The 27,786-nt window shown below is 46.1% G+C and overlaps 3 protein-coding genes across 6 annotated transcripts in view; all 3 read left to right on the forward strand.

Annotated features, from left to right (window-relative positions):
• The first annotated feature begins 2 nt into the window (after positions 1–2).
• LOC109513540 (tetraspanin-8-like) lies at positions 3–1,871 on the forward strand. The gene is made up of 5 exons (XM_019866060.1): positions 3–155; positions 225–314; positions 902–970; positions 1,073–1,156; positions 1,232–1,871. The coding sequence occupies exons 1-5, from the start codon at positions 72–74 to the stop codon at positions 1,364–1,366; spliced, it is 462 nt and encodes a 153-aa protein (XP_019721619.1). The 5' UTR covers positions 3–71; the 3' UTR covers positions 1,367–1,871.
• Positions 1,872–3,294: 1,423 nt separating this feature from the next.
• The window catches only part of ccdc146 (coiled-coil domain containing 146), a 51,499-nt gene continuing 27,007 nt past the window's right edge, over positions 3,295–27,786 (forward strand). The window contains 3 exon segments of the mRNA XM_019866061.1: positions 3,295–3,512; positions 4,006–4,105; positions 13,479–13,569. Coding sequence (XP_019721620.1) covers positions 4,037–4,105; positions 13,479–13,569 — 160 coding nt within the window. The 5' untranslated portion in view covers positions 3,295–3,512; positions 4,006–4,036.
• On the forward strand, positions 6,760–9,978 carry LOC109513539 (ras-related protein Rab-19). Of its 4 annotated transcripts, none has more exons than XR_002167794.1 (5): positions 6,760–7,514; positions 8,707–8,890; positions 9,229–9,332; positions 9,468–9,716; positions 9,858–9,978. XR_002167794.1 is itself a non-coding variant. In XM_019866058.1 (5 exons), the coding sequence occupies exons 2-5, from the start codon at positions 7,320–7,322 to the stop codon at positions 9,654–9,656; spliced, it is 672 nt and encodes a 223-aa protein (XP_019721617.1). In that variant the 5' UTR covers positions 6,760–7,192; position 7,319; the 3' UTR covers positions 9,657–9,978. The 4 variants fall into 4 exon arrangements, 3 of the variants coding, with proteins under 3 accessions (XP_019721617.1, XP_019721616.1, XP_019721618.1); XM_019866058.1 differs by having other exon boundaries at positions 6,760–7,192; positions 7,319–7,514; positions 9,468–9,978; XM_019866057.1 differs by having other exon boundaries at positions 9,468–9,978.

Here is a 27,786-nt window from a genome sequence, read left to right on the forward strand (position 1 = left end):
CTCACCCGGTCTGACGAACGACGCCGCAAGCCGACCCGTCCGCCTTCTCTCTTTCGCAGATCATTAAGCTCATGTCCAAATTCTACCTGAGCATGCAGCCAATTAACAGCACCAGCGAGGTGGACATGAAAATCCTGACGGAGACCCAGATCGAAGTGGGTGTGGCATCGGTTGGCGCAAATACAAAATGGAGGGACTTCCCTGTTGTCATGTTTGCTTCCTAGTTGGAGTGCTGCGGAGTGCAACACGGCTATGTGGAGTGGGGCTACAACATCTCCGAGTCGTGCCTGTGCAAGGGCGCCGTGGAGGACTGCGTAAGTCGGAAAAATAATGCCGTGTGCTATGAAACCCATCTAATTTCACTCATCCGTATCTTCAGTTAACTCATCTGCAACTTCTGTTTACAAACCAAAAAAGCAGCAGATAGTAAACAATTCTTCCCAAAATAGGCTTTGAGATATTTATCGCCGTTCCCAGTTGAGGTTAACTGTTCAACTCAACCGAAAACAAACACAGTGACACTTTGTGCGTCCGTACATCGCCAAATCCATGAGCAAAAAAACCCGCGAGCTTTATGCTAGCGTGCGTTACAAAACACCCTCGTTGGGAAAACTCGCGCCCACGCTGCGGTCGTTGTAATGCTTTGAGCAAACTGATATTTGAATACAAACCGTAGCAACGCGCAGATGGACAATACAGCAATACTAACTGGCATATATTCTTTATCCTCTGCGAAGAACGGCGGATCTTTCTTGAGCTCACTGAGCGTCTTTCTTGTGTATTGACGTATTACGCTGAGCCACCCGTGTTCAAACTGTTTCCTTATCCATCGTTTTTTTTTTTTTTTGATGACGCAAATAGAAGTTGTTTACCAACCCCGTTGTTGTCATTTACGTCACAGGTGGCCGCCCCCAGGAACAGCAGCCTGTTTCAGCCTGCAGAGGGCACGCCAGTCATGATTTATAAAGAAGTATAATTTTATTGAACATGACGTCATATATATATATATATATATATATATATATATACATACGGCGTATGCATCATATCGTAACGTGCGTCTCTTTTGCAGCCATGTCTTCCGAAACTGATCTCACATTTAAACGTGGCCATCAACACGACGGTGGGCGTCTCAATGGGCCTGACTTCACTTTGGGTATGGACGCGCCGGATTGTCATCAATTTTATCAGCCATGAACTTTGAAACGACGTCGTCTCGTTTCTCCCCCAGGTGTTGTCCTGCATGCTGAGCATCGCCATCTTGTGTCAGCTGAGAGAGAAAAAGGACACGCTGGTGGTGGCGTACAGTCGAGAAGCCAAAACGGGCAACTACGCCGTCCTCGCCGAACCGGCCGAGCTCACCTGATCGTATCGGCGCGCCAGAAATGATTAACGTCCATTGTGTGTTCTCGTCGTGTGGAATCAGAGCTTAACTTAACCAAAATACGCATCCTCTGATTCGTGAATGTGTTTTGTGCAATCGGGTGCAAGTGTGGGATTTCTCGACTGTCTTTTGCATGTAAGGAATTCCGTCATGTTTTCACTGTGATGTGTAGGTCGTTTCCTATCGTTTTGTTTTTAAAATTGAGTTGTGCAATAAAATGATTGAAATTTGATTTGGACTTTGTAAGGTGCATTCAAACTCCACTCTTATGATTATAATTTACATGTCAACGATTGCAAGATGTTTTTTTTTGTTTTTTAATTTTAATTCACATGGGGAATTTTGCTTTATCGAGATATTGTAACTTTTTTCATCATTTAATATATTTTTACATTGTGATTAAAATTGGGAAAAAACGTACGTCTTTATGTGAGCATTTTTAAAGATGGAGATTTTACCATGTTATAACTACAAACCTGTGTATTACAAAAAAACAAAGGGAATAATTATTACATATTCCACCATTTACAACCAATCTTGTCTGGTGGGAAAATAACTGAATGGAAAAAAAAAAACGGCAATGAGTGGCAGTGCTTCCAGGAAGCAGCAGAGGGCGCTATTAAACCAGGCCCAGCGAGTAATGTGCCTCCACAGTCACCAAAGACGAAGTTCAACAGGAAACGAGAACGTTGTTTTTGGACGACTTTAAGAAAATGTTTAACCATGAATTGATGGGGATTTTACCTTTTTATAACCACGCATGTGTGTATTGGTAAAAAAAAACCAACAACAACCAAAGGGAACAATTATTACATTTTATTTCCACTATTTACAATCAAGTAGATTACATAACCGATTACCTTATATGTTCATTTGACACACTTGGGGCGGGGGCACCCAACTCTCAAAAACACAAATGCACCAAGCATACACATTGTTGGCTTCTAAGTGCACACATTTTGCCCTTCAAATAAAATGAAATGGATGAAATAAATAAGAAGCGTTTGCAAAATCAAACTTTACGACTCCGTACATGTGCTTTTAGACAAACTGAGGTTTCCGGTGTGCACACAACGTGCGGTTAACATTCTCAGTCATTTCTGTGTACAGCTATTTCGCCATTCAAACCTGAAGCGGTCCGGTTATATAACGTTGCAAACACTGTGCTACATACGTAAGGTGTCGGTTACATACATTTCTAAAACATATTCATACCTGCCTGTCTGGGTGTGTGGAAATGTCATTTCCCCCAGTGCATGCTGGGATAGTATGCTGGTTAACACCTGCTAAGATAATCATACGGATCATAATTGTACTTGATAAATGTTAAAACGGGACCATCGTTTATAGGCAAAATGCATGTGGGTTACGTGTCAGGTCTACGTGCATTTTAAGTGATGGCCTGGTTATTAATGGTATACAGCATATTGTGTTTTACATGTGCAAATTCAAAGAAGGTTCACTCCGTGATGACTAGAAGGCACCGGGGACGTAACGGTTGGACTGCAGCAGGGCCATGAATTCCTGTTTGCGCTTCATCTGCACCATCAGCTTTAAGCTCATCACCAGCAGAACCGCCTGAAAAAAAAAAAAAAAAGTTGTACACTAATGCTTGGATGGTGATGCAATGTAATGGGGGAGTGGGGGCGGGACCTACCCAGAACACTCCACTTCCAAATTTAATTCCCATGGCCAATGAGAATGCTCGCTTCAATGCCGAGACATAGATTGGTAGGCAAGCCTGTGAATTCAACACAGCAATAATGACAAAATCTAAATCAATACATAATTTTGAAAAACATCATTATTATTATTATTATTTACCTCCTGATAGACGTATTGGTTCTTTGGAGCCCCCAGAGTAGCGCTGCCTCTCAGTCGTATCTGATCAGGGGAAAAAAAATGTCATGAAAAAAAAAAAAACACGTAAATTAATGGCAGTGCTTCGAGAAAGCAACAGAGGGCGCTGTTAAATCAAGCCCAAACGAGTAATTAACTTCCACAGTCACCAAAGAAGAAGTTAAACAGGAAATGAAAATGTTTGTTGCTTTTGGATGACTTTTGAGCTTCGAAAAGTTTTCTTTAAAATGTTTAATTTTCACCATGAATTGAGTGGGTCCACGTACAGGTGAATATGTGTTATTTGTGACTTTTGTACCTTTTAGGATGCGGTTTATGTTGGTGAATCTAGTTTCAAATCTGAGCTGAATGGCTTATTCACTTTTTTAATGTTCCATTTCTTTCCTTTAGTTGTCTATCACTGAGTGGCATGCTTCACATTTTATCTTAATTCTAAAATATATTGAAAATGTACAACTTTCGGATGAATGTTTACATTTGAAGATGCTTTCAAACAATCAATGATATTTTGCCTCTTAAAACGATTTCAACTCCCTTTTCTGCTTTTCAATAGACAGAAATAATTTACATTTTGAAATACATTAAATATTCAGAAATGTTTTTAAAAAATATATTCATTTCATTCCTTTATTTTAATCAAACAGTTTATCTTCCAGCTGAGCATTCAACTGAGTAAATGCACCTCAATTCCAAATTTATTTTATTTTGCAGGCCTGCATGTTGTACAGTACATACGATATTGTACTGCATGTATCTTAAAGGGATACTCACGCATTTCCCCGGCGACTGACAATGACAAGAAGCAGGGATGGCTGTGCCCCAGTCTTTGTAGCCTTCGATGAGCCCACAGCATTTAAACTGGTGAGCACACACACACACACACACAATACACTCCGTTGAGTTGTCGAAATGGGACGACACTGCGTCGATGATGAATGGCGTGCGCTTACATGTGCTTGAATACTATGAAGCAAAGTCCTGTTGACTTTGCCGGTGGCACTCAGAGGCATCATGGAGAGCAACTTGGACTCTTCTCTTGCTACGCCCGTCTAAAGAGAGCCTCTTCAATTGGATTGTAAAATGAATACGCGATCGAGTGTGTCGTCTACCTCGTAAATGTCCTGGTAGCTTAGCGCCGTTTTCACGATGATTGTTTGACTGGCTGCTGCCATCCCGGCTGCAAACTGCACAGGGAAGGTCACAGAGTTGGAGGAAAAAAAAAATCCGATCCATCCCCGTTGACAGCCGACATTTGTAACACGGGGAGTGAATATTCCAATTACCAGAATCAAACACCACCTCCTTCCCGTGCAGGCTCCGAACACACCGAGCACCGACAGCAGCAGGCAGGCGATCTCCAGGATGTACAAAATCACCACGGACGCGTTGGACACCAGCTGAGCAGTTAAATAATAATAATAAGAAGATTTATAGAAGCACTCGCACACCCCGAACACGAGCGTCCCCGACAAATCAAAAATGACACTTTATAATTACGTCACATCAAAACATTAGTTGTCGGTTCAAGTTGAACATAATAAGCATCATTTGGCCCGAACCGGATTATATAGTTGTAATAAATGTGCCTCAGAGGGTTGTGACGAGGGCAGCGAGGCCGTGAAATGGCGAGGGGTGGGGTGAAAGTTCAGGGTCACGCGTACGTGATGTGATGATAATTCCCTGCCCCGCTCAAGGACACGCCAGTGGACGAGAAAAGCTCCGCCCCCCCACAATAAACACATAAGGAGTCCCACCTGGCCCGCTTGCAGGAGGTCCCGGTGGCCCACCGCCGTCATGGTCAGCATGAAGAAGCACAGAGCCTTGGGGGAGGTAACACAGAATTACTGGCCAAAATCTCATGGGTTTCTCTGTGCTTATTTTTAAAGAGCGCAACCTAACATGCCTGTTTTTATGACATCACAATAATTGACGTCATTTTGCAAAAAAATAAATAAATCAGTGATTCTCCAGGTGTGGGCTCCCTCTAGCGGTGCATAAAATAATTACTGCCTCGGAGGAGTCGAGTTGTAGTTAACTTTTCAGCACATTCGGGTTGGGTTTTTATTAGCTTATGCACAATACATATTAACTGAATCGTTTGTACTGTAAATATGTCATATTTGGGTTTAAATGATGGTTTCAAGCAAGGGCTACAGGGTTTTAAACTAGGATTACGGTTTCAAGGCCAGTGTCAGGGTTTCAAATTCCTTCCTTCCTGAATTAAGTTATACGTACTGTACAAATGTTTTCTCATTTTGAAACAACCAAATAAGCCGAAGAATCGCTTCAATGTCGTTTTGGCCTCCACATTCAAAAATGTGCATTCTGATGGATGGCCTCCACGTGACGTCACCCGTCATTTCTATTCGAGTCGAGCCGGCAAATGTTGCCCCCCCCCCACCGCAATCCCAAATAATGAAAGCAGCAGTGCACGAGGCGGTCATCTCCGGGGGCTCTTTTCGCCCAAGTTGCATCAATTCATCCTTCGGTTGCGCCTACCATGTTGACGGCGCAGGCGAAAATGAACGGCCTCTTCAGGCTGGTTTTATCCGCCACCACGACCACCGCGTTCCGCTGCATGTCGCCACCGCCGCAGACCCCCAGTTTTGACAACGCCCCGAAAGCACACGGGAGAAGGAGAACGGGCAAAGATGCGTGCTGGTGATGTTTCGGACGGAACGGCATTCGAACGCGTGCGGGGACGTCACAGTGATGCGCTGGATGTTGCCGCATTCGCGGACACTCGGAATTCTTGCTATCGACGGGATAACGTTCCGTGTGACGTAACCGAGAGGGGGTCCGGTGTCTTTTCTCTTTTATGTAAGCATTAGACTGTTAAATTGTTTCATAAGTTGTGGCCTTCTTTTATGGATAATCTTGGGCATGGCGAACCTCTAGTGTTTTTTTTTTTTTAAACCTCAGTTTTGAAAACGAGTGCCTTCAATGGCCAAATTTGACGATTGTTTGTACCTTTATTCATGCACTCTAATATTTTTGGTAGATGCATTATATAGTTTTTAAATTAACCGTCTGATTAATTTGTTGTCGTTTTTTTCTTTTTTTGTCAAAAATCGGTATTGAGATATTATATTCATCGCGCTCAGGCGCTATTCTCTAGAAGGCGACTCCATGAGGTACAAACCCCAGTGACACAAACACAAACCCAAAAAAAAGTAGGTAGCATTAAAAAAAATAATTGCAGCGTGTTGTTGTTTGTTTGTATTTGGCCATTTTGCAAAAATAATTTTGACAATTTAGTAGTTGCATGCCACATGCATAATGGTGACATTATCCCCTATGTTGGTGTCAAAATAACCTATCAACATATGACTTGAGCAGAATTCAGAGATATTCCAAATGTTGCACATCTTACGATCAACTGTCAAATATGACACTTGCTATTCACATGAGGTTTGGGACAGGTGAACTTCACTTCCCACAATCCAGCAGTCTTAAAGGAACGGTGACATTGTTGTCTCTCAAACAGGTAGGGCGGGATTCTATTGTTTCCACAGGTGCTATGAAGAGAGCGTGACAGAGGGGAGGGAGGAACTGAAGTCGTTATAAGCGGGCTGATAGTACTGTTGCGGGAAGGAAAGTAAAGGAATAACAGGTGGATAAGACGGCAAACTGCATTGCGGAGGAAAAAAAATTTTTTTTTTGTGTTGGTTCTCTGAATGCAAAAGAACATTCTGTCAAGTGGATTGTCTCCGGAGGCCCGGGAATTCAAAGATGTGCTTTTTGCTGCGGTTGCCCTTGAAGAGGGTCACCACCTGACAACACAATACGGCAAGCAAAGGCAAAAAGGATCGAAACTTTGGAAACCACAAAGAAAATGTGAAGAAATTGTTGACCTTTGAGCGGAATCATTTGACACCTTGACAAACAGTCGTCAGGAACCGGTCGGACGGGATCAATGTGAAAACGTTTCCTCCAATTTACCCTGCGGTGAGACATATTTGATTCTGCAAATTGACTTTCCCCAAACATCACTCGGCATCCCCGCAGCCCAAGAATTGGGCCCACCAACCCCTGCCGTCCGCTCCCCTAACCCCCAATACCAAGTTCCTCCAGGATGCAGAACCCAGGAACGGAACATGACGACTCCTTCGACTACCTGTTCAAGATTGTCCTGATCGGAGACTCCAATGTGGGGAAAACCTGCGTGGTCCAGAACTTCAAGTCGGGAGTTTTTTCAGAGAAGCAGCAGAACACCATTGGGGTGGATTTCACTGTGCGCACTTTGGATATTGAAGGCAAGAAAGTCAAGGTCAGTAGCATATTGATTTCCGTTGAAGAAGCCTTAAGGGAGGGTTGATATTTAATTAATTCAAGACAAAGTCTGGCAAAAAGTCCCAACATGTGACTGCTAATAGCAAAGATTAAGCATGAGGAAGCACTCAAATTAGACCCTGTTTTTTTTGGGGGTTTTTTTGCCTTTGTTATGGTTTTTGGCGGTGTCAGCTGTTTGCCGCACAAACACGACTGAACTCAAACAGGTCTTGAAAAAGGCTTCAAACCCAATCAAATGCAACTTTGTTGAGCGTTATTTACAAGGGAGCTTTTGGGCTAAGTGTCCAAAACAAGCCCGACTGGCAACTGGAACCGAGAACCGGTTCTTCAGGTTCCTCTGCGTGGCGCCTCGACGAAAGAACCGCTGAGAAGTAGATGAGCTGCATCATGATTGGTTCCGCAAAAAGTTAACACGGTGTTAAAAATATATTCGTTAACCAGCTAATTATGACACAGTTAAAAATGACTCAGGCAGTTATACCATGGCGGTATCTTGAAAAACAAGTGACCCCAGGTCAGAGTTTTTCGAAGATACGCGCTGTCGTTGGGACATTTTTGCTTGCTTTGACTTGCTAGTTTAAAGCAGAGATGCTAGCACTGGAGGGTGGCATTGAATTTCACATATTTTACAACAAGCAGCTGTGATGCTATATACAACCAAGATGCTACATAATGTTGCCTCGAAATCCGCTAGCTTAACCCCAGCTCAAAATGGCAAACATCGACAAGCTAACAAATAGCATTACTCTTTATCCAGCTAGCGATCTAACTATGTAGCTAGCTATTTCTGTGTCTGTCATATGGCCCTCAGGGGACTTCACCAAACACCCCACGCTTCTTATCTAGCTAGCGATCCAACTATCTAGCTAGCTATCTCTTCGTATGTCATGTGGCCCTCAGGGGACTTAACAAAAACTCGTTCCCCTTTCCCTGCCGCAGATTCGACAGTAAACACTTGCCGCGGCTGAGGGTCCGGCACCTGTTGCCACACTAATGTAGTTTGCCACACACTGTGTATGTGGATGATAAACATTCATGCTAACATTCATGCTAGCTGTCTTGATTTAACATGTTTTAGTGTGAAACAAAGTACTTCCTCGTTTTGACTGCAGTGCAGGAGTTGAATCTTCTGCTCAGGCACCGAGTGTGATTAATACTGTGTTGAACAGATGCAAGTGTGGGACACGGCGGGACAGGAACGCTTCCGAACCATCACTCAGAGCTACTACCGCAGCGCTCACGGCGCCATGATCACCTATGACATCACGCGACGCACCACTTTTGAGTCAGTGAGCGACTGGATACACGAGGTGGAGCTCTATGGGGCGGCCAACGTGGTGCTGGTACTCATTGGTGAGTGCACGCTTCGCCATGACATGTTTGAATGTTTGGAAATGTCTGGTTGGGTATCTGCGAGCAGTAATTGCCCATCCAAAAGGTTTAGTATTGCCTGTAGATGCTGCAAGATGGCGGCAAAGCGTTACTTTTTTATTAGACAGGGCATGACTAAATGAAGCTCCGCCTCTTACTTTAACATAGTTCTTGGCACAAAGGGATTTCAGTGAACAGTCGTCGGTAAAAAAAAAAAAAAAAAAAAATTAATGACATTTAATAACAAACCATGCAATTTTGAAAATTGTGAGTTGATGTGTATTTATATGTTGTATGAATTTCTGTCTCCGTCCACCCAGGTAACAAATGCGACTTGGAGGAGGAGCGTGAGGTTCTGTTTGAGGAGGCCTGCATTATGGCAAAAGAAAGAGGCGCACTCGCTGCGCTGGAAACATCTGCCAAGGTGAAAAATACATCGCAAAAAAAAAAACTCACTTGTAGAAATGTTATGTCATTATGGGGAAAAAAACACAGTCAGTCTACTAGTGTGGAAAAAGTGTTTTAGTACATGGTTGGCGTTCCATATGTGTCTGTCCAGGAGGGTCAGAATGTAGAGGAGAGCTTCATGTTGATGGCGAGAGAGCTCCTGTCTCGTAACGGCCTTCAGGTCCAGCAAGATGAGCTGGAAAGCTTCGGCAGGCCCCGACTACTCCTCAGGACTAATTCCCGTCCGGTGAACGGCACCGTAGGCGCCTTAACATCGGCGGACAAGAAGTCGTGTTGTTGAGGATGTTCTGGAGGGAACACACGATGACAAATGGATGCCAATCAGGACAATAGGAATGAATGAGCGTGACTCAGGAGGTGATTGTTGAAGCTTTGAAGAATCAATTCAGAGACCTACATAGTTCTTCCTTCTTTTAAGATCAGAAGTTTTCATGATGCAACGAATGATGTCGTACCCAGTGTTTGACCCGTTTCCCTGTCTGGAGGAAACTGGAGAACAGATGATAGTGGACATAAATGTTCCATAAATGATTGTTGATTTTTTTTTCTGTTGTGATCGTAATGATGCTTCGGATTTTATTAAATGTGGAACAAAATCTACACTGTGAAACTCATTGTGATGAAGTTAATAGCGGAGATTCTGAGCACGATCAGCGTTCGGCCTCAAAAGCTGGTAAATGTTATGCAATTCAGTGAAAGCAGCTTAGCGGGTCTGCATTCTGGGTATTTGAGATTATTTGAAAGAATTATCCACATCAAAACACAGTGGGATTAATTTTAGCCCCACCCCCTCCATGTTTACAATGTTAAAATGTCACATTTTTAAAGGCTTCATTACTTAGTAATCATTATACTGTGTGGTGTTATGTGATTAGTTTTTGTGGCAGTGGTAAAAATGTGCCCCGTGATTGGTCGGACTCAAAAGTCAGCTGCGATAGGCTAATGAAGCTCAATTTATATATATATATAAAGCTGAAGGGCCACATTTGAAAACCAAATGAAAACCACAACCTTATTGAAGGCTGTAAATTGTCTCGCCGCCATTCCACAAGGTGGCGCTCGATGATCATTTCAGCCAAGTTTGAAGGGGGGAAAAAAAAAAGCTTCAAACAAGACCAGCGTGACTTCGCTGTCACGTAAGGAGGGTTCGCCGTTGATTTCTGTTTCTCTTACAGGGATGTTGACTCACTGACAGTTATGTTAGCGGTCGACAACATTTTTCCATCAAGTAAAGAGACTTTATCTGTGTGAAAACAAAGGATGTTTTGAAACGCTTCTCTTTCCTGACTCGCACGTGAGACGCTACCTGCGTGACAAGCTAGCGGTGAGTTAAGCCACGCCCATCCACTGACATTACGTTGATAGATGTGACTTACAAATTGCTTAGCCAATCACCTTCCAGTATTCTTCAACAAGGAAGTTTCTTTCCAAACAATTTCTTTCAGGTAACAGTATCTATTTGTGTGATCTAAAATGCTTTCTACGTAGTTTAATAATAACATGCTGCTTCCTCAATTGTTTTTGTTATTTAATTGTGCCAATTAGTAGATTCATTTTACGTTTTTAACATCATTGCTGATAATATTTTACGTATTAATAGATTCATTGTCGAACTGAATGTTCTGTTCACTAATGGTGTTTTCGCAGAGGTGGCTCAGCATCCTCAGATGTTTCAGGCAAAAATATGTTTTGGTTACATTTAATGTTTTTAGTGAAAAAAAAAGAACAAAACGGTTTAATTTGTCAAAAAAAAATTTAATTTCACAAATGATTTAGATGTAATAGGCTGGATGAAAGAGCCCAATGTGGTGCCTGGGCCATTGTTTACCTACCCGTTCTAAACTAATTTATCTTTCATTCTAATTATGTTGAAATGTATTTTTGCTATTCTATTCTTGAATCTGAAATATATCTACTTGACTGTTGAAAAAAAACTCTCAGAAAAAATAGACACATTTTTATTTGCAAAGATCTTATCCAAAGTGCCATTCATTCATTCGCCAGTACAAAAAGAAAAGTAATTGAGAGAGAAAGCACCTGTAGTTCATAGTTTTGAGCAGCTGGGGGCGGTGTTTGATTTGGGAAGAAAATCCGGTTGAGGGGAAAACCTTTGCATTAACTAAAGTTGACTAAGCACAGCAATGTGACAACTAAGGATCCCTTCTAAGAATTAAGATGCCCTTAAAAGACTTCTGCTTTTTATTTTCATAAATTGCAAAATAAAAAAACTGAACAAAAAAAACACCGTTGTTTCCTTTCAACGCATAAAATCACTGTGTCAACCTGTGATAATTCTTCAGGCTGATCCCAAACTAAATCCCCGTGCACACCAACAATAAACTATTAATCCACCTCGAGATTAACTCAACCTGATGATCTCAAACTTTTTCATCTTCCGGTTTTTCAGGGGCCTCAGCTGGACCCCTTCCTCCGTCTCCCCCACCAGCTCTTGCGCCTCGTTCTCCGTCCCCCCTTGTGCCCCGTTGTTGGCCCCCCCTGTCTGTATATCCTTGGGACACTCCCCATTGTAGGTCTTCACGTAGTCGACCACACGCCAACCCCGGAACTCGCGCGGCTCGGCGCAGATGAGGCCCGTGTGGGCAACGCCAGGGTGCAGCTTGAGCCAGTAGATCAAGTAGTGGATGTTGTAGTCGCAGATCCACGGGTTGTTGCTCAGAGACAGCTTGCGCAGGAAGTAGAGGTCCTCCAAGACGGCGTACTGGAAGTAGTGGAGGCTGTTGTTGGACAGATCCAACTCGCGGAGGTACAGGAGCCCCGCAAATGCACCTGAGAGGAGAACAAATGACTTGGGAAAATGGTTTGGCCCATTCAGACTCGCTTCACTTGGTCCGCTAAACAACCCTGGCTAAAAAAATTAGCTCCTCCCCCAAGCAGTTTGGGCTCACATGGCTGCTCCTAGAACTGACTCACTAGTCTTTATTGATGAGGTAACTCATGATGGTAGCAGCAGAATGAATTGTGGAAGTTCTGTGAAAACATTTTGTTTATGTAACATCGGTTCATGTTTGTGTACATGCTAGAGTCAGGGTGTTGATGCTTTATAGTCATCTTTGAGGTAAGGTGTCAATTGCGAGTTTTTGCGATTCGAGGCAGAGCTTTGGTCCTTTCCTATCAAATAGAGTTTTGGCGCCGTCTTGCAGTGTTCAAAAGTTTGAAATTGCGTGTCCCCCGCGCGTCATCGGTACGATCCGTTTGCCTGCATGCGGCGCGACGTCTCCCCTTGTTCGTCCGCCGCCGGAAATGAACGCGACTCAATCGAGTGTCTCGTGCAATGACGGGAAGGAAGGCCAGCGAGCGAGTGGAAGAAGACATTTCCGAGCGTTTCCTGCTGTGCTCCGCTGGCCTCGAGCTTAGCTTTGATCTCGACGACGACGGGGAGAGAAACAGGAAGACGGGGGGGAGGAAGGGGTCACCATATGTTTCAAAATAATTGAACGTTTAAAGAAATAATGAAAAAGGATGAGGGAAACGTGCTTGTTTTTTTAATCTCTGGCTTGCTTGACTGCGACCGTCTGAACCCCCCCCCCCTCAAAAAAACCTATTAAAATAGACATGTCAAGTTGTCATTGGATTATTTAAAGGAAATATCTCGTTTCACCGACATACCTAACCTCCTACGTTGAACATCGTTGCCGTTCTTTTATGTCGGCGACCCTGCAAAACGGATACGTGACGGGAATTTGACACTAAGCAGGAGATAACGACCAAATACTCCAGAGAGAAAGCCAGCGGGGAGATTATTTACACGGAGGCGCTAACGAATACAACGACCAGGATTTGTTAAGGGGTTTCATTTCCGCGCCGCCGACGTTTGTTAGCGTCGAGCCTCTCGGCGGTCCATTAGCGGAATGGGAGACACATGCTGCAGGATCAACATCATTTGTCACGCTTGGGCGTGCTTGATCCTTTTAAACGCATTAATAGATTCTGCATGCAAAAAAAAAATATATATATATATATTTTTTTAACTGGCACCTGCGTCTATTTGGTTCAGGCTGGTGCTGCTGAGGTTGAGCATCTTGAGGTCTTTGGAATGCAGGAACTGCTTAGGCCTGAGATGTTTGATGTTGTTGCCGGACAGATCCATCTTCACGATGTCGGAGGGCAGGTCGGACGGGACGTTGCTCAAACCTGCCAGGAAAAAGGAGGGATTCATCACTTCACCTGTCGCGGTAAGTCAGGAAGTTTATAGTTGCCTGTATTATTCGGTGAACCCTTTCGGGGACAGCGGTTACTACAGTGGACAGCTGATCATGTTGTCCAGGTTACAGGTTATCGTTATCAGTGCATGAAAGGGTTCAACCACAATTATACTTCATTTTAAACTTCTTACGTTACTCTTAAAAGTAAATGGTGGTATGATTTGGGAAAAAAAAAACCCTCTGTAACTCTCCACTACCAACCCAGGCTAAACTTAGCTCCTCCCTAGATGGGAGTCTTTCAGTTAAGACGCATTCTTTCAGCATACAGTGGCGCCTTGACGTCAGAGTTTAAATTATTCCTTGAACACACTTGGAACTCAAAACACGTCAATTCCTTCCCATTTAAATGAACGGAAATGCCATTAATCCGTTCCAGCTGCCCACCAAAAACACCAACAAAAATCGGATAACATGTTTTTCCCCCATATCAGATAGCACTCAACAATATTGTTCTATATACAATTATGTAACCAAATTAAATGGCATGTAAAATCTTTCTCATCATGATTTGCTGCTTCAATTCAATGCTGTGCACGCCTTGACCACCAGGGGGTATTATAATAGACATGGGCATATAAATGAAAACCGTCAGAGCTCCTCATGAAGCTGCGAGCAAACATGAGTCATTCTTCGCCAAGGTTGGGTTTTGTTTTTGTCTGTCTACGTGTGTCGCCGCACCCATTTTGCTCAAAATACCCGTTGAGTATTATTATCGGAAAATCGATGCAAGTTTGTTGTGATGAACAACTTGAGCATGTTTCGCACCGTCCCGGCTTCTTTTGCATCTGCTTTGTCCATCTCGTCCGCCCCTTATAAAAGCGCGAGTTCCCACAGGTCACCTCAGAGTCAACGGGAGCCCCCGAAGATCCGATTTGTCAGAGTCTTAACTATTTTCAAGATGTTGCGTGGGTTGTGTGCAACGTCCCCACCCCTCCCCCGCCCCCAACAACAAACACAAGACTCTCAATGCGTTTCCAAGGTCCACGCTTACACATTTCCCCTCTGATTGGCCTTTAATGCAAGAACCAGTAATTTCCGCGACGCCGGCCGTTCAGTAATTGCGCGAACATTCTCCCACTCGTCAAGACTCAAAAATCACTCTGCGGCATCTTTACGCTTGATAAACAGAACCAGAAGTGTGGCTCCCATTTAGCTGTCAGGCTTTTTGAATGAAGTGGAAAAAAAATCATAATTTCAAAAGCCGGTTTGAATTTGTGTGGCCCCCTCAAGTGTCAAATGAAACGATGGCCGATTGTCTTTGTAGTAAATGAGTCGCAGGTGAGCGGATGCAATCATCCTCGTGTGCATTGTGCAGTTTTCGTCTTTGTCTGCAGCACCCCGCGTGGACGCTGTTTAAGGCCGTGAAGCCTGGTGGACGTTTTATTTCTTTATTTTTTTTTTACAGTGCAGATGTTGCAAGGCTTTATAGGCGCACTTAACCGGCGCAGATGTTGTAAGCTGTTATCATGGCGGCGCGACGCCGTAAAGCTAAGTCTGGAATACAGAAATGCACCTCCAAGGTTTGTTGTTATTGCAGGAGCAGACTTTTAAGGTAACGTTTCATGCTCCTCCGCAGACTTGCAATCGAAAGGGATTCCCAGGGTTTAGTTTTTTTTCTTCACTTCTTTCCCCCTAGTGTGCGTCTGCAGCCTTTTCGGAGCCTGTTTGCAGATGACAGCTGGAAAGCGTTTGGCACATCTCGATGTAAAAACGACTCTGGGATTGGCTCGGTGTCATTCGGACCAAACGCAAATTCTGTCTCAGAGAGAAGCTGTGGTTCAAGCAAGCTATACTTTGCTCCACAGGATACTGATGAAAATAGATTAAAAAAAAATGCAGCCCATGAGGTTGGGTTCTAAATATATAAGGCACGCGTTTGATATTTGAAAACATACGGAGGCTGAAAAGTACAATATGTACGCTGGGAAAAAAAAAAAAAAGGTGACCGAACTCAAAATTTGAATTCAACAAACTTTTTAGAGCGCCTCGTTGTCTGCCGTGAGTGCACGCATGCGACGTTGAGAAAGGCGAAAAAGCAAGAAGTGAGGAGAAAAGAAAAAAAAAACTCCCAGCCACGATAACCAGCGTTAGGACCCGACAAGCTTTGAGCTGTCATAGCTCCTTTAGAGCGCCTCGTTGTCATGACACGGAAAATGGAATATATGCCAGCTATTGTGGGCTTTAAGCGGATACATTTTCGCGGCTCCTACGTACACTGTAGATGTTAAGAGTAGCATCCATTTTTTTTTTCTGGGTTGCAGCAGTCGTATTTGATCGACAGTTAATTAGCGGGGCGTGGTTTCAGCTCATTCAACGCCCACGGGGTTTCGAAAGGGAGAGAAGATGTTGACTTTTCACAATTTGTGAATTACAGTTCAGTTCAGGACGGGCGGACGGTGGGGGGGGGGTGTTTCACAGACAGACTGAATGGCCAAATGTGCAGCGCAAGCATGTGAGGAAGCCGAAATATATCTGATTTATTTGGACTGTTGGACATTAATCCACATAGTCGACTACAGAGGGTGAAAGAAGCGTGACTTGTGAGTCTGTAAGTTGTTATTGCACATGGTTTATATTCTTTAAACACTGCAATCTTTTTTCTGTTTTGATTCAGGCCCCCCCGTTTTGGCTAATTACAGCTTTTCCAGCCGAGGCATTTTGCTTTATGGTCGCCACAAGTAGCTGCGCGCAGCATTCGTTTGAAGCGCGCAGGCGCTAAAGTTTCATAACTCTTGCACACAGTCCAGTTCCGAACGGACCTCCTGCAGGATATGTCTCATTACCTGGCAGAATCGTGTTGGATTTGATTTCCTTTTTCCCTCCGAGACACTTGGGAAGCATTTTTTTATGAATTTTTTTTGGTCTTCTTAATCCGCTCTTGTTTTGAATAATGGCATTAATTAAAAAGTACTATTCAGTGTGCTCTTGCGTAAAAACAAAAACAAAAAAAAGTGTCCCTGTGCACATCTGTAGCTGCCTTGACTGAGTCTTGATGCTGAGAATGACGTGGAGCCTGAAATTTGCTGTGGTTCACCTCAGGCCTTAAACCACAGGGCCGGCGCCATTTTGACACGAAAGACAGAACTGAGGACCGGGTAGAAATCGAACTCCGTGCAAACGCCAGACGGTCTTTTCCATTTCATCGTTGCTGCAGCGTTTAGACCTCAAAAGTGGTCGCCCTTTCGTGATACAATCATCGCGCCAGGACGTAAGAAAAAACAACGCCACCTTATTAACGTCATCCGATTTCCAAAGATCTTAACGTTTGAAACCAATACGCGTGTTTATTCGACCCGACCGCGGCGTTTGCGTACCATTTGAAGGGGCAAAACTCGGGTTGCATCGTAAACCGGGTGACGAGGCAGAACTGTTTGGAATCAATGTCAGGGAGTCGGATAGAGAGCCCATTCAAGAGTCCGAGTGTTGAAATGCTCGGAAAATATGCAAAACCTCCTTCCTCCACCGTTTGCCCGACACAATTGGCACTTTGTGGGCTTCTGACTCGGTGAAAAATGATTCGCAAGATGGTTTCTATTTGATCCGCCGTCATCCTCAAAGACAAGAAGGAGTCTGATGTGAGTTCTTTCCAAAAAGCCCGTGCGTCGTTTTCAAGAGGACACGGTTGGGCCGACATGAAAGCGAGATGAGATAGAGAACTGGACTCCCTTCTTACTCTTTGTCTTTGTTTGGCTCCCAAAGTTTCCTCGCTACTTCCAGCCTGCATCTTGACTGCTTTGCTTCTAACCAAGCGAGGTATAAAAACAGACAGTTTTTCGATGCTCTTGACGACTTCCTCTCGGAAGGATTCATGTTTATGTTTCACGTTAAATATCGTCTCATTCAAATATATCGGAGGGTAGCCGAGACCGGCGGCCTGGTTGTCCAGTGGTTAGCGTGTCGACCTCACAGTGCTCCGGCCTTCCTGTGTGGAGTTTGCATGTTCTTCCCATGCCTGCGTGGGTTTTCTCCGGGTACTCTGGTTTCCTCCCACATTCCAAAAACATGCACGGCAGGCTGATTGAACACTCGAAAAATTGTCCCTAGGTGCGAGCGTGAGCGTGGATGTTTTTTTTCAACTCTGTGTGCCCTGCGATTGGCTGGCAAGCGGTTCAGGGTGTCCCTCGCCTACTGCCCGAAGACAGCTGGGATAGGCTCCAGCACCCCTTGCGACCGTTGTGAGGATCAGCGGTTTAGAAAATGGATGTAGCCAACACCAGCACGCTGACTAAGCAAAGCTTTCCTTTTTAGTTTAAAATAACTTACTTTCATCTCCAGAAGTTCAGAACTTGGCATGTTTTTTTTTCTCTTTGATCCCATTTTAAACCCATCCCTGTTGTGTTGTACTAACCCCATCCTAACTAGTGCGTAGCTAGTTTGTCCGTCAGGTCGGGGATCCAGCTTTGCAAACTCCCTTTTGTTTGTCGCTAGGACGGCGTGAAAAGCGTTGAAACACTTCCCGGCTGGGCTCTCTTGCCTGACGGTCTAATTGCTCAATCACCCCATAAATACTTAAGAGTGGTCCGCTCAAACAAAGCGCCTGTGTAGCTTTTATGCATGTTAGCTCCCCATGTCGATACGAGTCGAGTCATAGTCTCGATGATGTCACCCTGACAGTGGCGGGGGCGAGAGGGAGGGATTGTCTCGTTGACAATCGACACGCTCACCTTTGTAGCTGCAGTCCAGCACAGGTTTGGGGAACATGTAGGTGTGGCACATGGATGTGGCCACTATCTTTTTGGTGGGTGGCTTAGGTTGAGTCTCATCCACCTGGTTGTCACCTGCACACAACGAGTCCACGTTCAGCTTCTTCAGCTTCTGGCCCCTCAGCGAAAGGGGCTCAGCGCACTTGGCGTAATTGCCCAGGTTGCGGTTACTAGGCACCTGCAGCGTCCTAAGCAGGCTGTCCAACGGGCAGTGACAGCTCCAGGGGTTGTCGTAGAGACGGAGGTAGGTAAGGCGGGGCATGGGGAGCAGGACCTCATCGGAGGCCGTTTTCAGGCTGTTGTGTTGCAGCAGCAGCGTCCTGAGCTTGGAAAGGCCGTTAAACGCTCGGTCTTCCACCATGGAAATGGCATTCTGTTGGAGGTCCAGGCTCTTTAGTTGGCTGAACTGGGAGAACATGTTGTCCCTCAGAACCTAAACGGGGGAGATATGGGATTTGTCATTTGTAAGGTCCCGGGAATTCAAACAACCCAGTACCGCGATCCCAAAGTTTCATTGTTTCAGCGTCCCCGGTAAACCCGGAGCCATTCTGTGTATCCGCAGAAAAGCAATGTTGCTCATTGAATGAATGCCTTTCTGTGAAGCACACGTGCGCAAACAGTCAGATTTCCGTTTGATCTCCCCCCTACTGTGATGGCGCACAGATGTTCGTGCCGTCAACAAACCGGCTCTAATTTGGGTCACGGTGAGAGGTCAGATTCCACCGACTGGATGGAAATGAATCCCGGGATTTTAATTGGAGACATAAAAGATGACTGGACTAGCTGCGGCTCACGTCAGAACCGCGGCAGATGCGACGTGTCTAATATCCTGAGACCGGCCCGTACTTGCCTGGATTTTATTCCTGGCCAGCAGCAGGTGGTGGATATCTTTGGGCCAGCCTTCCATTACGGTGGTCAACTGCCTGTCCTGACAGTCCAGGTACTTCTCCCCCGCGTCAAAATACTCCTTGCATTCCTGAGTTTGGCGCCTCACGACGCCGGCCCTACCCCTACCCCGCGTATGGGCCCACTCGGCGCTCCCTCGCTCCGCGGCGTCGGACCGCCGGCCTCGGCGGGGCTCGGCGAACCGCAGGAGCAGCAAGAGGCACAGGGCGGCGAGGAGACGCATGTTGGGAGTCAGGTCAATCTCGGGAGACGACGCGATGAGTTTGTCACAGCTAGAAAAACAAACAAAAAAGAGGACAGGAAGTGGATTTAGGTCTTGTTTTGTCTGTAAATACACTGCAGTTTCTTTTTTGGAAAAGTCATGGATGCACTCCAAAGGGCTATGTCCAGGGGTCAGAAGTTCTACTCTGTACTCATCAACCTCCTTTATGGACCTTAGTCTATGCACCGTGACCAGAATAGGCCATCGCTTCTGCAAAAAGAAGCATGGAACTGTCAAAAAATGTCAAATTAAGAGCTCTAAGAGCCCCAAGCACCACCGGACGGATGAGTTGCTAAGCTTTGGGTTCAAGGATTTGCAGTTGACGCGAAAATAAGTCACTCAGAAGCCGAAACCCTTTCCAAGCATCGCGCATAGAAAGACTCCACGATGAGTCAGTTCCAAACTGTACCAACCGCAAACCCCCCACCCCCGCCTCCCCTTGACTGTCCTGCAGACTGGAACAAGCCCGTCAGCGCAGATGATCCTTTTGTGTGAATAACCGACAGAAACAGCTGCGAATGTATATGCGGATGCATTTTAAATGTTTCTTTTCAAAAGACGAAACAACCAGCGACCCGACTTTGTCACTTGTAATGCTTTCCGACGAGGGTTCCTCCCACCCTTAGACCGAAGCGCTATTAACATTTTGTGGTATTGTTACGGAGTGTAAATTTACACCCGATGAGCCCCTCTTATTCCATTTTATCCGCACTGCCCTAAATTCCAGTCCCACAAATCTCAGTCCAATGCTGTTTATTCATCACCGGCTCCATTTGTCCCTCGGCGTATCGTCTTTCCTCGGCAACGGAAACCTTATCGCTCTAAAACTCTCACTCCGTTTGAGACACGTCAAGCTCGTCCAAGCCGTCGGAAGCGGGCGTGGGTCATTTTTGCCATCCCAGCTGTTAAGCAGCAACTCATCCGCAATACGATGCATTCCCCCAGGGCTCAAGCCGATGCGGTTTCCCGCCGTGCCCGCAAGCAGCCGGAATTAGCCATCGCAGGCTAGCATTATCGTCCCAACCGGGCCTCTCTTATAAAACTTCTGCGCGTCAATATTTTGCACAGGGCTGCGGTCCCTTCCGTCTCCAGGGACGTGGCCCAAAATATCTCCGCGGGCGTATCGTCTGCTGCTGGAAAAAATACTTTGGTGCCCTCAAAATGACATTTTCACTTAAGTTGACGTTTTGATGCAAAAATTGACTTCATCCTTGAGAACAGGCTCGACGGGCTGCGCTCGTCACTTATGTAACGTGTTGAATGTGATGAAACCATTGTTTCTGAAAACAAGGCGAGTTCAATTGCTCATAAATCGTCCTCGCGGATTTCGGAAACCGATACAATTTACAACTGCGGCTTCAAAACAAAGTTCCCAGAGCAGATGTGTGGCCATTTATAGACGTGCGTTCGCTTGCTTTGCACCGTTTGCCCCTCACTTGAATTCGTATACAATCCGGTCCTTTGGCGGGAAGAGGCGAGACAAAAATTCCACCTTATGAAAAGTCTACGGATTTCGGATGGGTCATTGGACGTCGGCAGACCGAAGAACAGACATCATCGCGTACCACCTACGGGAGGAAAACCGCGTGGAGGGGAATGGGAAATCATTTTTAAGTTTTCGGACAGAAACATGACTCAGGATAGAACATTGACGAAGGGGCTCGGGGATTTCGAGTTGAGCTCAAAAAATGTCTCTTCCTGCTCCAGGAACTCCAAACACAACACCGCAAGGGGGAAACCTTTCTGACACAAGGGCCACTTTGTTGCACAAAGAAAGGCAAAAGTTGAGCCAGGAGGAGAGTGCTTGGAAATTGCAAGCAACGGGATGCTTTGGATACAATTACGGAAAAGAACCCCAAACGCTGACAATCCAGTACCGGCGAATGCGAGGGGGGGGGGGCGACTTCAGGAAATAGAGACGCATTTTGGAATGTCAAACCAGGAAGCTTAGATCGCGTTGATACGGGCATACCGTCGCATATGGAAACCAGAGAGGTTCCCCGAGCGCTTAATTGACGACAGATTTGTTTGGTTCTGAAAAAAAAAGGGGGGGGGGGGCAGAAAAGCTTTTTTCACCCGAGGGCCAATATGATGGAGCGCAATGTGAAATTGCTTTGATTCGACTTCCGCGGGGCTGCTTTCCCTCCAAGCGAATCCGATTCCGTGTTTTTTTTTTCCTTTGTGTCGGGACCGCCAATGTATCGTGCTCGAGATATGCTGCTTTCAGCGACACCCCCCCCCCCCTTGTCTTGGCTCTTGAGCCGATCCACTAAAAACCCCTCGACCATCTGGATTTCGTCTTCGGCGGGAAAATCGGTACAGTCGGGCATTCATTCAAATCATCCGGCGACGACTCAGCCGGGGGGCGGGGGTGTCACCATTTGGCACTTCGAAGGGTGATGAAACGAGGACACCCGGCCAGCCCTCGCCCCGATGAACTCCTTCGATCTTTGTTTTCACGGACGGAATCGTTGAACGGATGTCACAAGTGAACGCCGGGGACGACTGTTCAGTCGGACGGGATAACAACGAAAAACCTGTGTTTCCCCCGGGGGTCCGCTTAGCGCCGAGTAGCCGAACCAGCGAGACTTGAAAAGTATTCGCAGCCTAACGAATCAGCACACACTTGCAAGTTAAGCCTTTTTCCTCCCTTTCCCTTCCCTTGGCTGGGGCAGAATTCCAGGGCGAAACCACATGTGGCTGGAATTTTACTCACGCGGGGGGGGCATGCCCACCCCCCCCCCACCCCTACGCACACCCTCCCCTCGATTTACATTAAGCTGCATGTCAAAAAGTCCAAAAAGGATGTTGCACAGCTGAGCCCAAATTCCCTTATGTGACGTATAGACGAGATAAATCTGCGGTCGGTCATTACGGGGGCATAATTAACTCAGACGATTTTAAAATGGGCTACACTAACCGTGCCCCCACCACACCCCCCCTCTTATCTGGATCGGCCCCCCTCGTCACAAGGGACAGACTAGTAAATTATAGAAGCTCCACGGGGCCACCATGAAATCATTTCTTCCCCCACCGACCGAAGAGATCTTGGCCTTGGTCGGAGCGGCAACGGGATGTCTGCAAGACGCGCTTACATCAGCAGAACGCTACCTTGGCAAAATTGCTGCGCTGTTTTTTGTTTTTTTTTGTCTCAATTGGATCCAACCGTTTAAGCACAGTGAGAGCGCATTAGTTTCTAGACTTTAAAGTATACAATGTGGTTTAAAACACACCCAAAGGAGCAAAAAAAAAAAGGGGGGGTGGTATTTTATGTTACAATTCCAGAAAAGCATGAATGAGTGTTGTAGTCCCCCCCTCCCCTTTCAGTCCTTGCGGGATTGTAATCACAACCATGTGGCCGGACATCGATCAGACAAGCCCCCGGAATGCAAACGGTGTCATGTCAGTCCTACCTGACCAGGGAGCGAGTCGGGCTCGGGTCGGTCAATTAGGACCTGCAGATCGCCGGTGTGTCCCGCGTCCCCGGCTCCTAATCCTGACATGAGCGCGGCGTCCCAGCCGAGAACGTCTGCCTCGAAACTTCGAGCAGGGGAGTGAAGAACAACTGGCTGCTCCTGCACTCACACTCTCTCTCTCTCTCTCTCTCTCTCTCTCTCTCTCTCTCTCTCTCTCTCTCTCTTGCTTTCTCTCACTTGCTCTCGCTCTCTCTCGCTCTCTCTCGCTCTCTCTCTCTCTCTCTCTCGGGAGGGAAGATGCAAGCTAATTGGGGGGGACAATGTGTGTGTGTGTGTGTGTGTGTGTGTGTGTGTGTGGTTTAATGTTTCCCGTCACTCTGTAACGCCCCAACCCGCCACCCCACTTTGCAAAACATCCGACCCACCTCCTGCAGGACGTCGCTCCAACTACTCTGATGCATGGCGAGAGGGTGAACATCTTTTATGGGGGACGTCCAACCTCGGGAGATGTCAATATAGGTCGGCTCCAAAAATAGCCTCGGATGATAACAATGTATTTTCGTTCCGTTTTTTTTTTTTTTTTTTTCTCGCTGTTTGCTCCCCTGCCCCCCATCAGGTACCCGAGGAAAAAAAAAAAACATGGCTTCCAGTCTCTTTTGCTTCCATGTCGGGGGGCCCCGCAGTGGATCCAAAGCGGCCCCCACGTGGTTGAACCCCGCCGGCTATTCGTTCATAATGGGCCCTTGTTCCACTTCCTCTCTCCAGCGAATGAAACAGCACCATATTAGGACCACCGTTGTGCTCCCTCTGAAATGGATTGTTTACTGCCCAACTCTTCCATCGAGGGCACTTAGAGCAGCTCAGGTTGAAGTAAATAGGACGAGCAGAGGGGGGGGAGGACCGAGAGACCATGAACCATAAAACGATGCGCGTATTTATTTATTTTTTTCGGGGCAAACGGGAGCTTGTTTCTTCCCGCGCGCTTGCGTCACATTCCGCACAACAAGACTTTGAGGCCACCTTTCCCCGACTTTGGTTGACCCGAGGCATGTTTTACAGTCGAAAGACATCCCGGCTCAACCACCAAATAAAAATGTCACACAAAGTCAATGCGGTATACGGAAATAACGACGGTGATGTCATCTCAGTTTCCGCGCAAATCTGAAATCTGGGCCTGCTTAGTTGAACTCGCAGCGTTTTATTGTTGAATGGCGACACAGGTAAATTGTACTTAGTTGGGGGGGGGGGCTTTAAAGAGGGTCTTTGCGATTACGGTGATGTGTAGGAAAAAAAAAATCATCCTTCTCTGGTGTCATCTTGTGGCTCTAATTGGATTTTTAACACACCACCGCGCCCCAAGAAGAACAGCCAATCAGAAACAAGGCGTCGTCAGAATAATAATCAATGCAGATTGCAAATTTGCATTTATTCAAATACTACAGAGCGCTGCAAAAGGAACTCGGGCAAAGGGGGAGGGAGTGAATAAATCCAACAACATGTCACGATGATTTATTGCAATTGTGCTATTTGTAGCAAGTTTGGCAGCCATGTAAACACAGCAGGCCTCTAATTAGTCGTGCGCTTCCTTTCCTTCTTTACCCCCCCTCTGCATGTTGTCATTTCTGTTCGCAATATTTTCCTTTCTCTTGTATCGGAACAAAAAAAAAAAAGTCCTAATTAAACTGACGCAGCTGTTTTATCATTTTCCCAAGAAGTCAGAAGGTCCCCTTTTCCGTTTATCCGCTCGATTTTTCTTTCCCGGGGTGACTGTCTTTTGTTGTCTCTCGGCCCTTTTGTTTCTCTACTGTACCTGGCCGCCGTCCCATCGCGGAATGGAAACGCGCACGGACGCGCACGGCGGCGCAGATGCAACTATTTAAGCCAACACAAATGATCCCATCGCACCATCTGCAACGCGTATTGTACGACTTCCCCTTTTTTTTTTATGACCACACGCTGCAGTCCCCTCCCCCCCCAGCCCCCAACTGAGGTGCAGAGAAAGTCATTCTTCCCTCATAAAAAAAAAAAAAAGGCAGTCAGCATGAATCACCGTGGCGATCAGGGGATGCGGTGTTTTCCCAGCCTTTCAAATCCTCCCCCATAGCCAAATGACAGCTTATCACGGCGGGTCAGGATGTATGTCATGTTGTCGATGATTAAAAGTCCTCTTGCAGCTGCATTGGAATGCGTCTGCGGACAGACAACGGAGAGACAAAAGAATACCCTTTGAATGGTTTCATTGTGAAACCGCTGACAGGATTCAGTCTTTCAAAACGCGTTGCGGCCCTTTGGGGTCTTCTGTCGTAATGTGACGGACCTTAGCGATCAATTTAGCGACACCAAGCGCGGGGGGGGGGGTCAACATAATACCGGGATCCTATTCCCGCATGCCCCAGCGTGATGTTGACATTCTTTCCTGGTGCTAACTAGTTCTCGGAATCCTGTGGCTGCAGAGGGGGGGGGGAGAGACACGTTGAACCAGAATTTTCAGCCTATGTTGTCGGGTAGCGGCGTATAGACTGAACGTACACGAAAATACTCCCAGCCGCACGCGGTAATGATTTACATATGTATCTGCCTTTTATCAAAGTTATAAAAGCATCTCGCATTTCTGTGGTTTCTCCAGACAGTTTTTTTTTTTTTTTTTGCAGGATTGATAAAAGGCATTGTGGGGAACCAAAAAAACATTCTGGTCCACTGGGATCAAAACTGTTTATTGGATCACTTTTGATCTACGGGTATGAGTTGTTGACAACTGATTGGTGATTAATGACGTCTGAAAGCAACGGAGGCGAAATGGGGATGTTCAAGAACGTCTTGGGCTGCGTCAGGTTTTTGTGGTCTGACGAGCCAAATAGTTATTGGAGTCCATTAACTCTCGAGCGCGGCAGTGCTAGCAGCATGCAAACGGCAAGAACAAGCGACTTGCGTCACTCCTCAAAACATTTCCCCAGTAGGTGCGCTTTCAAAACACGACGGCGCTGTGTTTATCTGCCGCCGTGCTACAGTGTGCCCGGATCAAGATTGTTTGGGGGGGGGGGGACCTGCGGTCTCCGAAGATTTGCTCTTGTCAAAGCCTTAAGTGCCGTTTTCGTTTACTTCGCGGGGCCAAAAGTTGGGCGAGCTCGACATGTGGATTGATTGCCTCGCGCAGGGATGCTGTCGTCTCGAGTCTTTCCACTCCACTAAGTCATCACCCAGCCATTTATCTCTGTGTGAAGCCCCCCCCCGGCATGTTCGATAACCACATCTCACGTTATGCTTTTTTTTCTGTTCTCGGTGTGATTTAAAGACACATCATTACCTAACACGGCTGACTTCGGGCGGGTTCATAGGTCATCTGAGATAGGACCCCCCCCCCCCCAGCGCGGCCCCGTCCCCCCGCCAACCACCCCCCCCTCCTTGCTCCTTTGTAATTAAAAACACATGTCTGGCCTTGTCGGCGTACTCATTAGGTGTCTGGTTTTTTAGGGGGGTTGTTTTTTCTTGAGTTGCCAAGCTCCTGCCGCTTCTAGCGGTGTGGCCAAGTTGTGGTCGTGCCCGCGTTGTACAGTACGGTTACTTCTACAGGCTGCGCAGGAGGAGACCATCATCTCAATCTCCGCCCATTTGGGACCATTCGATACCAACCCGGTTATTTCGGCACCGCTCGCAACGTTTGAGAGTGATGACTCGATATTTTTCATGCCAATTATGGTTCCTCTCGTTCCGTGCGCTCTGTTATTATGCTGTGGATACGAAGGCCTCTCCAAGTACCCGACCGAAAATCTTCCATGTACTCTTCAGAAAGATTTCCAGCGTTTTTTTTTTCTTCTTCTTCACCACAGACGAGTTGAAAAAAAAATATGAAAAATGCGAATATCATGCAAGGGAATGGAAAAGTGTGTTCTTCAAGAAGCCTCCGCCATCTCGGAAAATTACACGGCTGTCTCTCTGCGGCCTGAACAGTAAACGAAATAGAAAATAAAAGGAAAGAAACCAGATTTGGGGACACTGGTCCCGACGCATGACTAACATTTTTTTTCACGTGTTCTTGCTCGTTGTCTAAAACTCACGTGGCGTTGTTTTATTGTTGTTGTCCATCTTTTTGCACAACTCCCTTGGTAGAAGGATGAGAACAACAATTTTATTTTATTTGATTTTTTTTTACCCACCTACAAGCCCAAAAGGGAGGCGGCGTTTTCGAACGGAGACGCCAGCGGCCGGGATGAAAGGGGAACACTGGGGCCCCCCTTCATCACAAACATCCAAATATGCACTGAGCAACCATGGATGTAAATGAATGGCTGCCCTCTCGGTCTGGTGAACAGCTGAAGTTAATTGCTCCCATCCGGGCTCACTCGTGACGCTACCTTTTTTTTTTTTTTTTCGCTACAGTCTGAACGCCGCAATTCACACGTACCTGTGCGGGTGTGTGTGTGTGTGTGTCTGTGTGTGTCTTCATTTTTAGTCTTGCTTGCTGTACTTTGGCCAGTTTTATTTAGTTGTTATTCCGTTGCGTGCGCCAGAATGTGTGGACGTTGTTTCTGGTGACCTCATTTTTGCTTTTGTGTGTCATGAGCAAAACAATCAATCCTTAATCAATCCAAAAAAAAGTGATGGATATGAAGCCCCTTGATTGAAAAATCTCCCAAATATTTATGCGACATAATTGCGCCTACCAAAGTGAGGTCGGAAGACAAATTTGATCTTGTTGCTGTTTTTGTGTACTTTCAGGCGTTCCAAATGTGGCATCACACGCTTGAAACCAGCGCTCCTCTTCGCTGTCGCTTCAGCAAAAACAAGAAAGTGGCGGTGCGCTCCCTTGACAGTTGTTTGGTGTCCTCGGATGGATAACCGCTGAAAGGTCACATGTCTGGATTCAATTAACTTGCCACACAGTCTGACACTAGCCTCCCCC

The sequence above is a fragment of the Hippocampus comes genome, unplaced genomic scaffold (genome assembly GCF_001891065.2).
Source record: "Hippocampus comes isolate QL1 unplaced genomic scaffold, H_comes_QL1_v1.1 scaffold50, whole genome shotgun sequence".
Lineage (NCBI taxonomy): Eukaryota > Metazoa > Chordata > Actinopteri > Syngnathiformes > Syngnathidae > Hippocampus > Hippocampus comes.